The 13,473-nt window shown below is 31.9% G+C and overlaps 1 protein-coding gene across 1 annotated transcript; it reads right to left on the reverse strand.

The window, feature by feature from the left end:
• Window positions 1-107: 107 nt before the first annotated feature.
• LOC100242718 (uncharacterized) lies at window positions 108-9,457 on the reverse strand. The gene is made up of 9 exons (XM_002273316.5): window positions 9,246-9,457; window positions 8,980-9,006; window positions 3,913-3,992; window positions 2,510-2,582; window positions 2,184-2,241; window positions 1,527-1,578; window positions 1,360-1,384; window positions 1,177-1,268; window positions 108-443 (listed from the first exon to the last, which is right to left on the reverse strand). The coding sequence occupies exons 1-9, from the start codon at window positions 9,339-9,341 to the stop codon at window positions 383-385; spliced, it is 564 nt and encodes a 187-aa protein (XP_002273352.1). The 5' UTR covers window positions 9,342-9,457; the 3' UTR covers window positions 108-382.
• Window positions 9,458-13,473: the final 4,016 nt, after the last annotated feature.

The following is a 13,473-nucleotide window of genomic DNA, read 5'->3' on the forward strand; positions in this document are numbered from 1 at the left end:
AGGTTCATGTCTCGCAGCCTCTCTTTTAATTCCATGATTACCAGATATTTGTGCCCATTACACTATTAGGCATAAACCCCCCAAAAAAGCCACCAACAGAACAAGAATAAAACTAAAGCTCAAATCCTTTTCTTTAATCAACTACATGCCTCGATAATTTTGACTTAGCATGTATAGGTTACAATTCAATATAAGATACCAGATGGGGATAATTAGAAGCAAAATTCCACAAGTGACATAAACGAATAATTGTCATTTAAAACTCAATTTAAACGTTTTAGTAAAGATGCCTACCACTCACAATTATCAATACCTTCCACATCGAGTTTAATTGGTTTGGCATCTCTTTTCCCACTGGACCAACATAAGAGTTTTAAGCGATTTAGAGTTCTTCAGATGCATCATCATCATCTTCATGATCAACCACCTGATGGGAGGAGAAACTGCGCATGGATACAAGGAGTAAGTTCTATATAAAGCAAAAAAATACAATACTTCCCGAAAAGAGATAGGTGGTTGATTAGAGCTCAGACAAAAGAGAGAAAAAAATCTAATCTTGGGAATTGTGTTTGCCAAGATAGCCCCACACATGAGGTGGCTTATTGATCCAAAAGGCCCAACAGGTTATGTAGTTATAACTTATAAGTGGTGGCTTTGATCATTCAAGAGTGCCTATTGGAAATCATGGAAAAATGTAAGAAAAGCAATTCTAAGAAAAAGATGAGAGAAAATACTAATCGATTTTCCTCCCCCATTTTCCTTAAATGAAGGTGAGGAAAGTGGATTCTTCAACAATTTAAGTCTCTTTCCCTCAACATTTTCATAAATAGCCAAACAAGAGAAAAGGTTTGTAGGCAAGGAAAGTTTGAGGGAAGTGGATTCTTCCAACAATTTAAGTCTCTTTCCCTCAACTTTTTCATAGATAGCCAAACAAGAGAAAAATTTTATAACCTTTCATTCCCTTTTTTTGATTTATTTTTCTTCTTCATTTTCTGTCTCTAAACTCTCTAGGAACCAAACATTTTGAAGGGGAATTATAGTGTCATGGTTGGTGATTGTGACAGATGGTTGAAAAAGTTAAGGATATGTATCCCTTTTCGAAGGCATAGTTTGCCCTCCGGTTTTACTTGTATACATTGAAGTAGGTGGAATTACCCATTCTGGATTTAAAATTACCTTGTCACACTGCAGTGCTTGCTCAGATCTTGACATAGAACCTTGCTTACTTCTCCTGTTTTAACGGATCCTTTCTTTATCAAGTCTGCTAACTACAAGAAGAATCAGCGCCAGTAAATATAAATTATTCATATTCAAGATAAATCCATCCCAGAAATTGTTAAGAAGGATACTGAAACTCACCTCATCCTCTGTTTCCTCTAGTAACCTGTGCCATTATATCATATACACACACAGGTAGAATGAGTGAATTAAGGGATGGAAATAGATTAATTGGTGTATAAAACTCCCATTGGAGATGACCTATTGGTCACAAGGGGAGGAATAGCTTAACTTGTTTCGTGTCTCACCTTCCACAATAAGATGATATATCTTTTGAATATGCTCGAGCTTCTTGTTTATCTATCGCCACATGAAACAAGCAAATTTAAAAGAAACCCCATTAGCTAGTTATCCATCATCATCAAATACAAGAAAAAAAAAATCTTTAAGAAAGGCGAGCATCATGGAGGCTCAAGAGAATATCAGGAAATAGAAATAAGGCCTCCAACAATGGATATGTCAGTATACATTCAGTCATCAAGGAAAAAAAAATCCACCATAGATAACCCTTTTTTCTGTTTCCATTTACTATTCTTTAAAATATGTACATATATGATTTCCCTTTTTCTATGTTTTATGGGGAATCTAGCAAAATCTAATATATTCAGTTCCATAGCAAAAACCACTAAACCCTTTCTATCCTTTCATATGGTCATGAAATTTCTTTAAGAGGATAACTAACTCGTAAATACCTATGAAAAGGTTCTTAGAAATCGTGAACTGCAATAGAGTTAATTGTTTTCACTCTTGATTAAAAGACCAATCATTCATCAACGTACTTTAGAAAATAACTGATCAATATGGAAATATTAATTATAAGCACCCTGGCCTAAATTTTATGTCAGCAAACGTGAGCCAGAGCAAATGTGAACTAATTAATCAATGCTGCTACAAAGAACACATACTAGTTGTTATGTTATCCCAGTCATCCACTTTGACCCATTCTCGTCTGGTTGAATCTATCTGCAAAGATGAAGTGCTAAAAATATCAGTTCTTGAAGAGAACATATTCAATTTATTCATGCTACATAAGTATACCTGTCATGTGATTAAACTAACCACCCAAATACACTAATATTTCCCGGAGCTGCAAATCAGCTCAGTGCAACCTTCCAAAGAAGATGAGACAAAATCTCAAGCAAGTGTTCAAACCACACAGAGTAAATTTTCAGATTAAGAAAATCATATTTACAACTTTATACAACACAATGGAAGTGGTAAAAAGAATTACCTTCTCCAGAGTGTAATCTTGCATCTTTTCACACAGCCCATCCAGGAGCTCAACAACTCTCAGCTCACTAACTCTGAATTAGTTGCAGATATATACTCATTACTCATCAGCCATACATAAAAACAATACAACAAAGCTAATGACTTTGAAAATAGATATTATACACACATCTGCGACTAGAGATGAAAACCACAAATTTCAAAATCTAGTTCTGAAATTGAAAGTGAAAATGGAGAAGTTCTAAATGTAGTGCCAGCGAAAGCTTTGATGCCAACAATGTTAGTTCAAGAACACAAAGATAAACACAATCACACATACGAGGTTTTAACGTGGTTCGGCTAACCATGCCTACGTCCACGGATGAGAGAGAATAATTCCACTATACAATAGAAAATATTACAGAGGATAGAACCAGATACAACTATTGGGTTCCCGAAACTTCCCATGTTTCCCCACTCCTTGTATCCATACCTTACTACGAGCCCTCTCGCTCCACCAGGTACCTCCCGTTCTTCCTCACATCTCTATCCACCTCGTATAGTCTCTATAGGCCCATCTCCATCTCATAACTTTTTCCCCTCATGACCTAGAATATTTATAGAGATATTTCCAACAACCTTCCTTATTCTATAAGGAAGTCTAACATTACAATAATATATCAACCTCGAAATATTCTATATAATATTCTTTACAAAAAAAGGAATCTATACTAATTAGGAATTTGGGACACTTCCTAACACTAAACTACATTAACAAGGCTATAAAACAATATGGAGATAAAAGCAACACTCCTTTTTTAAGAATAGGTAATTTTGAAATTAACTTGATCTTCCAAGTATGTTTTAAATATATTGCATTTAATAATAATTTTAATCTTGGCTGCTTATCAACTCGTGTGAATCTCAATTTCTCTGATTACGGTATCACCCAAAAAATTACACGCATGCACACAAACACACATATATGCAGAAACAGACAAATATTGAACTCTTCACCAGCAAGAGTTACATTGTAAACCAAAATGATTTGTGTTTAATGAACCCCCAAAACTAGAAAGCAAGACACTATCCTCCTTTACATCATTCTCATTCTTTAAAATATAATATATTTTTCCATGGTAACATTAATATTTTATTTTTATGGAACGACAAGTTCTGACAACATTCCCAAGCAGCAATAATTAGAACATAGACATCATCATATTCATTCCACTTTTACATAAATGTATTGAACTACTGTTTGTCACATTACCAAGTTAACAGCAATCAACCAACAAATGCTAGGTTGACAACTTGATGGGGATAAGAAAGAAATTTTATTAAACTGAAATGAGGGTGTAGAAAAAACCGATTCATATGGCTGAGAGTTCCCATGTTAAATGAAAGGTGATCTTGAAGCTATACCTGTAATCAATTACCTTTCCTTTTCGTTGACCTTTAGAGTCTAGGCGATGTCTCATATCCAAATGATTCCTTGGTTTTTCCTGGAAGAAAAGATAGAAGTCTTTCAATTAATTTACTTACCAAAAAAGTCAGTAAGATAAAATTGAACAACACGAAATTCCAGTGATGCGCATCAAACTGTAAGGACAAATTTGAAGGATGAAAGGAGGAAAAGGTTGGTTCAGGGTAGAGTCGAAGTCCTTCTAAATCTTGACAAAGGTTGTTAAAGGAAGGGTGGAAGGTAAGGTTCTAGAGAGGGGGTAAGGTTTCACAAGTTGGATTAGGTTTGGAGAGAAGGGCCTCTTGTTGCTGTTGGAAGGGGAAGCCTGTAGTCTGAGGGATGGAGGAAGCCTTGTAGAAAGGAATAGAAGGAAGGTGAGAGGGGGTATAAATTGAGCTTCAATGTAATGGAGTGGGGTGATTTCATCTATGCTGTGTTTGCTCATGGAGGCAAAGAGGTTAACCTTGGTGTTCACCTAATTAAGAAGTTGAGGAGCCTTAGGGTAGTCCAGCATCATAGGGCCAATGAACCACCTTTAGAGGCTAAGGCTCTAGCTGTGGTGAGGAATTCTCTAAAAAGGGAGTCCTTTGCTGCAGCCAAAAGAAAGGACTAGATAGAGGTAGGCAACTCAACATGGATTCAACAGTGAGAAAAGGAGGTGAGCAAACAAATGGAGGGCTCAAAGCATTGCTTAGTGGATAGATGGGGAGATTTTTTAGATCAAGCACCAAATTTCACTCCTCTGAAGAAGTGGATTGTGTATAATTGGAATCTAAAGGGTAAGTTTCATTTGGCATTGTTAAGGGGTTCTCCCATTTTTTCAAGTCTAAGGCCAGTTCCTATGCAGAGAAGGCTTTCAAAAGGTTTTGGGAAAACACAAGGATAAAATCCTGTTCTTAGAAAGAAAGATCTGAGAAGGGGTTGCTTTAGGGAGTAGTTCATGCTAGAGAAGATTAGGTGAGAGTAGTTGAGCTACCAATGCATTTCTAGGATAGGGAGTTGTTCAAGAAGCTAGAGGGCTCTTGCAAGAGTTTTGTCACAGCGGATGAAAACACAGTGCTTTGTCAAAACATGCAATGGACAAGGTCCTCATGAAAATAGAACGGAGGAAGGTGTTAGGAATGTAGCAAGTGGTGCTGGGCTATTTGTGTTTCACCATCCAACAATGGGAATGTTGCAAAGTGTTGGGAATGTTGCAACTACAGATCTCTTTGCTAACTCAAATGACAAACTGGCTATGTTTAGCCGGTTTGTGAGGATGCCAACGTAGAGGTTTGGATTGGAGATTTTATCCCTTCTAAGAAGATGGAGGCAAGACGGGGGACTAGGGTGCAAACTCCAACAGAAAGAAAAGGAAACATGTCTAATCATCTTAAATGGAAAATGAAATTCAGAAGCTGGAGTCCTCAAACAATTTTTTAATGGTACAGTTAGAAAAGAAAGGGGTTGTGACAATGATAGGTGGCTGACCAAGTTTGGTTGCAAGACACTAAGTTGCAACATATGTTTAGTGCAATTGGAAAAGAGCTTAGGTGGGAAAAAAATTTTAGAATGGGTAGCAATGGAAATTGTAGCTGTTCATTCAATTTCTTATTAGTTTGAGAGTTGTGGGGACAATTTTGTATCAGTGTTTACTAGGGTGTATGAGTTCGCTTAGGGGGGTGGTGGGATGGAAGAAGTTTGCGCAGCATTGGAAGACCTAAAAAGGTTGTGAAACAATCCCTATCAAGTCCATGGGGACTTAAATATGGCCAGGTTCACGTGGGAAAGGAGGAACTATACTTGGCAGTCATAGACTATGAGTTGTTTTACAAAGATTCACAAGATCTTCTGTTAGTTAGAGGGACCTGCACTTGGCCCATTGCCTCAGACAATTATCCTCATTATTGTTTCAACATTTCCTAGTTTTGTAAGATTGGGAAAATCATTTTAATGGCATATTGTAGAGTGTTTTGCCAAAACCAATATCTGATCATTCAACTATTCAGCTATATGGAGATGGGATAAGGAGGGGCAAAACTATCTTTAGATTTGGACATATGTGGCTTAAACTGGAGGGATTCAGAAAGCCAATGAAGAGCTAGTGGAAGGGATATAATATCAGTTCTTTTAGTCATATTATGGCTTCTAAGAGAAAATGTTCAAAGCAGGACCCAAAAGCTTGAAACAAAGAGGGGTTTGAGAATGTCTCAGTGGAAAAAAGAAGTGTGTGTGTGCGCGCATCAGGTCTCTGAGGTGAGGGAAGACATTACCCCTTTTGGCAGCATTGCTTGAACTTTGTGAAGAATTAGAGAGCTCAAAGGTAACTTTTTCAAAGGAGGAAGAAGTTTTCTTCATCCCTTCTAGTTTATGTGGAGATAAAACTCCAACACCGGATGGGTTCACCATGGCTTTTTGGCAACATTACTTGAACTTTGTGAAGAATGAAGTGAGACTCCTTTGAGGAGTTTTATGAATAAGAATTATTTGAAAGAAGTTTAAATGTCACATTCCTAGTTTTGCAAAGATGTTGACTAATAGGCTTAAAAGGGTTGTAGGAAGGTATCCAATTATCAACATGCCATTGTAGAAAGCAGACAAAGTTTGGACGCAATTCTTATTACAAATGAAACCATATATTTGAGATTGAAAATCCTTACTAACAATATTATCTATAAAATTGACATCAAGAAGGTTTATAGCCAAGTTAATTATGGTGTTTTACTTGCAATTCTGGAAACAAATGGGTTTTGGCCAAAATTGGGTTCATTGGAAAGAAGATATATACTATTTAATAGATTTTCCAACATTAGAGAGACTTTATCTTAGCATGGATCCTTTGTGGGAAAAAAGTGTAAAAAGGTTTGAAGAGTGGTGCCCAATTGCTTGTTGGGAAAGAAGAAAATGAAGATTGACGTTTTCTATGTACAACAAAACTTTTCTTAACAAGTGAAGTTAGGGATTTGCCTTTAAAAAGGAGTTCCTATGAAAGGGAATTATTGTAGGAAAGTTTGAGGAAGAAGAGGAGGGTTGATGTGGATGTAGTGTGAGGGGTGGATTTAGGGTATGGTTGTGAAGGGCAATTAGGAGAGGGGAAGATGTTTTAAAAGTAGTACTTATTTCGTAGTTAGTGATGAAAGGAGAATAAAGATTTAGAAGGATGGTTGGTGTACCGATTCAACTTTTAATGTTTCTTTCCCCTCTTTGTATGCTTTAACTACCTCAAAGGGCCTTTGGGTTGTGGATGTTCAGGGCAATTAGGTGAAGGGGGCTATTAGAGTCCTTGTTTTTCAAGACAGCAAGCCAAAAAGGGTGGCGGTGTTTCTTTTTTGAGATTGCTAGAAAGGATAGTTGATTTGGACAAAAAGGACAAGGTGATAAATGACATTTCACGACCCAAATTCTGGGCAACCTATGACCCTAAGTCAAAGGTTTGACCCTAAGTATTACTCCTAATCCAAGCTAATAATCAACCTGAACACACTGATTTTTTTATTATTATTATTATTGAAATAAATCACAGTTTAAATTATGGGCTACTCCTAATCTAAGAATTGTTGATGATATTTGTAGGCGATGGATTGGAGAAAAACTATTGTTGTTGATTGTGGGAATAATTGGGTTATGTTTGAAAAATAAAAGTATATCCTAAAAATTAATGGTTGCTAATATATGGGCTTATTGCATTTTATTTGCATCGTGGTTATGTGAGAAAAAAAAATAATGATGAAAGGTGGTGTGAAATGAAAAAAAAAAAAATTATGATGAGAAATAAAGGTTTGAGAAAGGGTGAATTAAGAAGGGAACGAGATCTCTAATATAAAAGACAAAATAATTTATCTTGGAAAGACTCCAAATGGGGAGTGCATTTAGGTACACATGCGTATCATTTGATGAAAGCCATAGAATAATAGTGTATTATGTAATTGTGTGTTACATTTTCATTTGCATTTTTATTTAATTATCAAGAGGCATATAAGATGCATGGTCATTTAAAATAAAATGTTTGGTTTAAGGGTGAATGGTTATTTTAATGTGTGAATATTATTTTAGTGTCTTGGTGTTTATTTTAATGTGCTTGAACCTGTTTTTTGATAAGTAAAAAGAAGAATATATTAAAAGCGCTTGTAAAAAGGCGTAATAGTTGATTAATTAATTTTAGTTTATATTTTGGATGATTGTGAACTAGTTATAGGAGATTTTGTTCCAGACTTGGGTAGAGACTTTGTTGATTTTTTTATTTTTTTTAATTGAGCCATAATGATATTTATAAGTTAGTGAGATAAATTCTAACATTCATTGCTTTCATGTAATATAATATAGTTTAACTCTTTATATCCTACTATATTTCATAAAATTGATTATATATTACTTTATACTTCATACTTTCAATATATATGCACATATATACATATTTTTCATTATATAAAAGAACTTACGATACATCATTTGGTATGATACACGATACAAAAAAATTGAAAAACGATACACGGTAAGTTTTATGAGTTAACAACTATGCATACAATGCATGCCTAAATGCATGAGAGACAATTCTCAGTTACGACTACCAACAGTTGCATTACTTGCTTTTGTTAATCAAGTTGAGAAGTGACAGAAGTAAAAACCCTAGAGTACACAAACTGTTCTTCCCTGTAACACGATCTTTTTGTTCATCCCTTAAAATAATAAATACATGGAAACAACCTTTTCATCGGCAAGACCTAAAGTTTTGAATGTTGCAACATGGGAGAGGAAATATCACTGAGAAAAAATCATAGTAAATAACTTCTTTAATAATTTTGACACTTCTTATTTCAAGAAATAATCTGGCGACCAATATTTTTGGTGAAACTGTAGAAGGCTTTAGGATTTTATGCCTATTTGGACCTAATAATTAAAAACAGATGAGTATTCACAAGTTGAATTTACATAAACACAGTAATTAAGAAGCCAAAATTTAGTGAAAATTTAGAAATTCCACAATAAATTTTATAAGATTGTAATGCGATTAGGAAAAAAAAAATTGCCAGAAGAAATAGCTATCTTACATTGGAAAGTCCAAACTCTAGCTCCTCCTGCAAATCATTCAACACAACAGTTAGGTCTCGGATTATTGATCCTGAAATTAATGTGAATCAGTTCTTAATAAGTTCAAAATTCTGAGATCAATTCGAAGATCCCATAGCTGTGTGAATATTCAAAACAAATGTAATCGCGTGATTCATACTGCAAAAACCGATTCATATTCAAATAATTTAAAAAATAAATAAATAAATAAAACCAAAATAATCGATTTTCAGATGATTTTCTTTACCGCGACGGCATTGCAAGCTGCGCACTTATCATCAATGCAAAAAGCTACTGAGAATATGGCGAATATCATCGCGATCCTCACCATCGCCACCGCCATTGCCGTGGACTCTCTCGTCTTCCTCTTCTCCTCTCTCGATTTCGCCCAAAATGCCTCCTGTTTTATGGTTTTATGCTCGATTTTCTATGGGCCTTTGACTGGCCTGACATTGAAACGGCCCCCAAAGGTGAAGTGGCTATAGTTAAGAGTCTTTAGACCATGACTATTCAGGCCCAAATACCATCCATGGGCTTTCTGCCCATATCCAAGCATATCCAATAGGTTGGGCCCCTCTACTAGCCGTATCTTGGCTTCAGATTATGTGGGGCCCAAGTTGGACTTTGGAAATCTTATTAAAATCAACATTTAAAGCAAAAATAAAGAGAAAAAAAAAGGGGAAAAAAAGTACTGGAAACCACGCACTTATGGGATGGCAATCATGGCATTGCCCTCGCCACCCCACTCGGATTATATATCTATAATTAATTTAAAAATAATAATTTAATTTAAAATTTTCTATTTTTCCATTTTTAATATATATAAAATAATAAAAAATATTTGTAATAAAATAAATCACAAAAAATTATAATATTTTATTTAATTAGAAATATATATATATATATATATATTTAATGTAATTAAACATTTTAAAAAGGTTTTAAAAAATTCAAAATAAATAAATAAATAGCATACCATTTTTTTTTATTAAGATAATAATGGGAATTACTTTGTGTTCGTGAAACGGGTTGGGATAAGGGCAATCAATATCGAACCACCCTCGTCACCATCCATTGATGAATTTCGTAAAAATGATTTTATTTGTTACAAAAATATAGGATCATCCATTATTTTGTATAATAGGTGTCATTACTATGTACTTTATCCATAATCTTATATATTAATGTATTTATTTATACCTTTATATTATGTGTTATATTTCATCATACATTTCAATTGTACAAATGGAATGTTCAGCATAATATGAAAATGGTATCATAGAGAGTTCGTATTTTTGTTCATCAAGTTACCTAGAGAGTTCATAAGTAGTCCTCCTTTTAATAGCTTAATTTTTTTATTGTTTAATTAAATACATTAAAGCAACATAATAAAATATAATCAATCTCATGGTAAACAGAGGAAACCAGCCATAGATTATTTTAGAAACTTTGTGAATGTAAGACTTCAAAGACATTTGAGCATTAGGAAAGCTTGAACACTTTATAGAGACACTAATTGTTTCATTTATTTATTTATTTTTATTTTTACGTTTGATGAATTCTAAATCCATTATACATCTAATATTTGTAAATATTTTCCAAACAAATCTATATTTCTTATCAAAATATTCATATAATGAATTAACAAGAATATCCGAGGGGAGTATAATTTAAAAGGTACATAAATAAAGCCGAATTCAAAAATATTTGAAGTAAAGTGAACAACTTGATCTAATTAGTCTATTACACTAATAATAACCATTTTCTAATTTTTATTTATTTAATTTAATTGTTCATAAAACTTCATTGATAATGAAAAATTGTTAATGGGAAATGTTGGGTATGTTATAGTTTAATTATTTTCCTCTGCCTTTAAGATAAACAATGCAAATGCCAACTAATTTTACTCATTAAAAAAGAAAAAAAAGTAGCTTTGAGCATGTTGATGAGTTTGATACACGAGTTAAATATTCGTCCTCTTTTAGATGCAAAGAATGCGATGGAACATGGCATTAAATTTACTTTAATCGGTTATTTTATTTTATTATTATTTTGTACTCTTGGCTATTTTATTAAAGGAGCAAGTTGAATCAGTGGGTTGGTGGAGCATTAAGTTATATTGCATGTTTATTAATGAGAATAAAAAAAAAAAAGGAAAAAATGGGTTTTAATTTATTAATATTAAAATATATGAAAAAAAATAACCTCAAAATTTTGAAATCGATATTATCTCAAGTTAAAGAGTCTAATTGATAATTAATGTTGATGACATGACAAATAAATGGGATCTTCTAAGGGATAACCAGATGACTCGTTAAAAAATATATGTATTTTAAATTATTTTTAAATAAATAAAAATAATATCAATTTAAAAAATTGGAGTTTTTTTTCTTTGTATATTTTTATAAATGTGAGTCAAAACCCACTTATCTTTAAAAAAAATGGTCAATTTTTATAAAAGTTTTTCTATCTAAATTATTTTACATTTAATAAAATATTTTTAATATTAATATTATATTTCTAAAGAAAAATTATGGTTGTTGTATTATTTTTATTTTTTGTTAGATAAATATTTCTAATTAATTTATTGAGTTAAAAAAAATTATAATTTAAGACCATTTAGCAATATTTTCAAAATCATTCTCAAAAAATATTTTTTAAGAATAATTATTCAAAACTTATTTTTCATCAAATTCTTGAACATTTATTAACTATGTCAAAGGTCTCGAGGCATTATTTCTATTTTTAATTATTTATAAAAAAAATCATATGAAAATATCTTAAATTTGTTCTTAATTGTAAATCATTTTCAAAACAAATATTAAAAAAGAAGAAGTAGTTTTTAATAAAATAAATAAATAAAAACATCTAAAATTTGTTCTTAGTACAGAACAAGTATTCAAAAAACTGTTTTTACTAAATTAAAAAAATGATATTAAAAACTACTTATTATTTTAAAAAATAATAATAAGAAAACGATTTTCAATACTAGTTTCAAAAGACCGGGACTTTCTCCTCCTCTACCTTACCCCATCTTATTCAAAGACAAATTCGGCAAATTCTACCTTGTATTTAATAAAAAAACTAACCACCATTGACAAGCATGAAGCAAGTTGCATGAAGTCCATTATTGTAAGAAAGCTACGTGATTATATGATTTTGGTTTGGACCAACCAAATTTAAAACATCACATGACCCATAATAAAGAGCATGTGGTCCATATCAAAGTTGCCTAGTATTCTTCTTACTTGATCATATTCTAGTTGCCATCCCTTTATGGAACTCCATGAGATGCCTCCATCTCTAGCTTTAAAAGCCACATGCATTTGTGAAGTGTAGGCTAATTTCATTAATGAGATGGGAAGCGAGTCTTCTGGTGGGTTCGGTAGCTGGAAATTGTGTTCGGATGATTTATTAAAATTGAGAATAAAAAAATATTGTTATTGTAAAAATTAAAATTAAAATATTATTTTTTACAATATATATTTTAAAAACTTCCTTGAAACCCAATATGGCTTAAATAATGGGGTTTTTGTGCAAATTTAATTATTGTAGACAAAACAACAATTTCCCACCTAATTAATTTGAAATTCTCAAACGTTTTCTTAAAAAATTTATTGAAGCTATTTTAATAATCACAAAAGGTTGGCAGTTAAATCAAATGTTGAAATATTTGAGAGACAAATGGTCTCGAAGCAATCGATCAATTCAAGACCCTAAATTCAACAAAACTAATGATTACCAATAGCATATTTTCTTTTACAAAATATATCTTTTTCAAATCAAGATATGGGTTTTTTTTTCTTTATTTTTTATTTATTTTTTCCATCAAAATCAAACATTGAAATATTATAATAAAATTATGGGATATCACATGTGTATTATAATTTTATTATGATCTCATTATTTTATGTCAAATGTAGAGACAAAAAAAAATGTCATTAATTAGACACGTTATGCATATATATTTTTTAATTTAATTTTTATTTATTTTTATCTAATATTCAATTATTTTTGTAGTTGATGTTTCATTGATTTATACTTTATATTTTAATATCATTGTTTTGTGCTTTAACTCTATTGCTTTATAATTTGATTATATTATTTTGAATTGTAATTTTATTTCAATATACTTTATTTTTATTTATTTATATATTAATTTCATATATCATGTTCAAGAATAATTCTTAAAAATAGACTCTAGTTTTTGTGTTTAAATATAAATATTTTTTATTTTTCGATTATTATTAGAAATTTCTTTAAAAAAATTAAAACTGTCTTAAAAATATTATAAAAAATGATATATTTTTTAAAATAAAATTTTATTTTATTTTTTCAAAAAAGTTTGTGGCACAAGTTTTCAATACAAATTTTTCATGTTAAATATTTAAAAACAAAAAAGCTAATAATAAATTTAAGGCCTAAATTCAATGAAACTCATGATTATCAATCAGTCATGGGTGTGAGGAGGGGAG

This window comes from Vitis vinifera, chromosome 18, assembly GCF_030704535.1.
Source record: "Vitis vinifera cultivar Pinot Noir 40024 chromosome 18, ASM3070453v1".
Classification (NCBI taxonomy): domain Eukaryota; kingdom Viridiplantae; phylum Streptophyta; class Magnoliopsida; order Vitales; family Vitaceae; genus Vitis; species Vitis vinifera.

Bases quoted from the DNA above. Each gene is read 5' to 3' on its own strand.
- LOC100242718 (XM_002273316.5), bottom strand. From the start codon at position 9,341: ATGGCGGTGGCGATGGTGAGGATCGCGATGATATTCGCCATATTCTCA. The intron at 2,583-3,912 runs GTATAGCTTCAA...CAACTAATTCAG, and splicing joins GGAAAGGTAATTGATTACAG to AGTTAGTGAGCTGAGAGTTG. The intron at 1,579-2,183 runs GTATGTGTTCTT...ATGTGGCGATAG, and splicing joins CTGGGATAACATAACAACTA to ATAAACAAGAAGCTCGAGCA.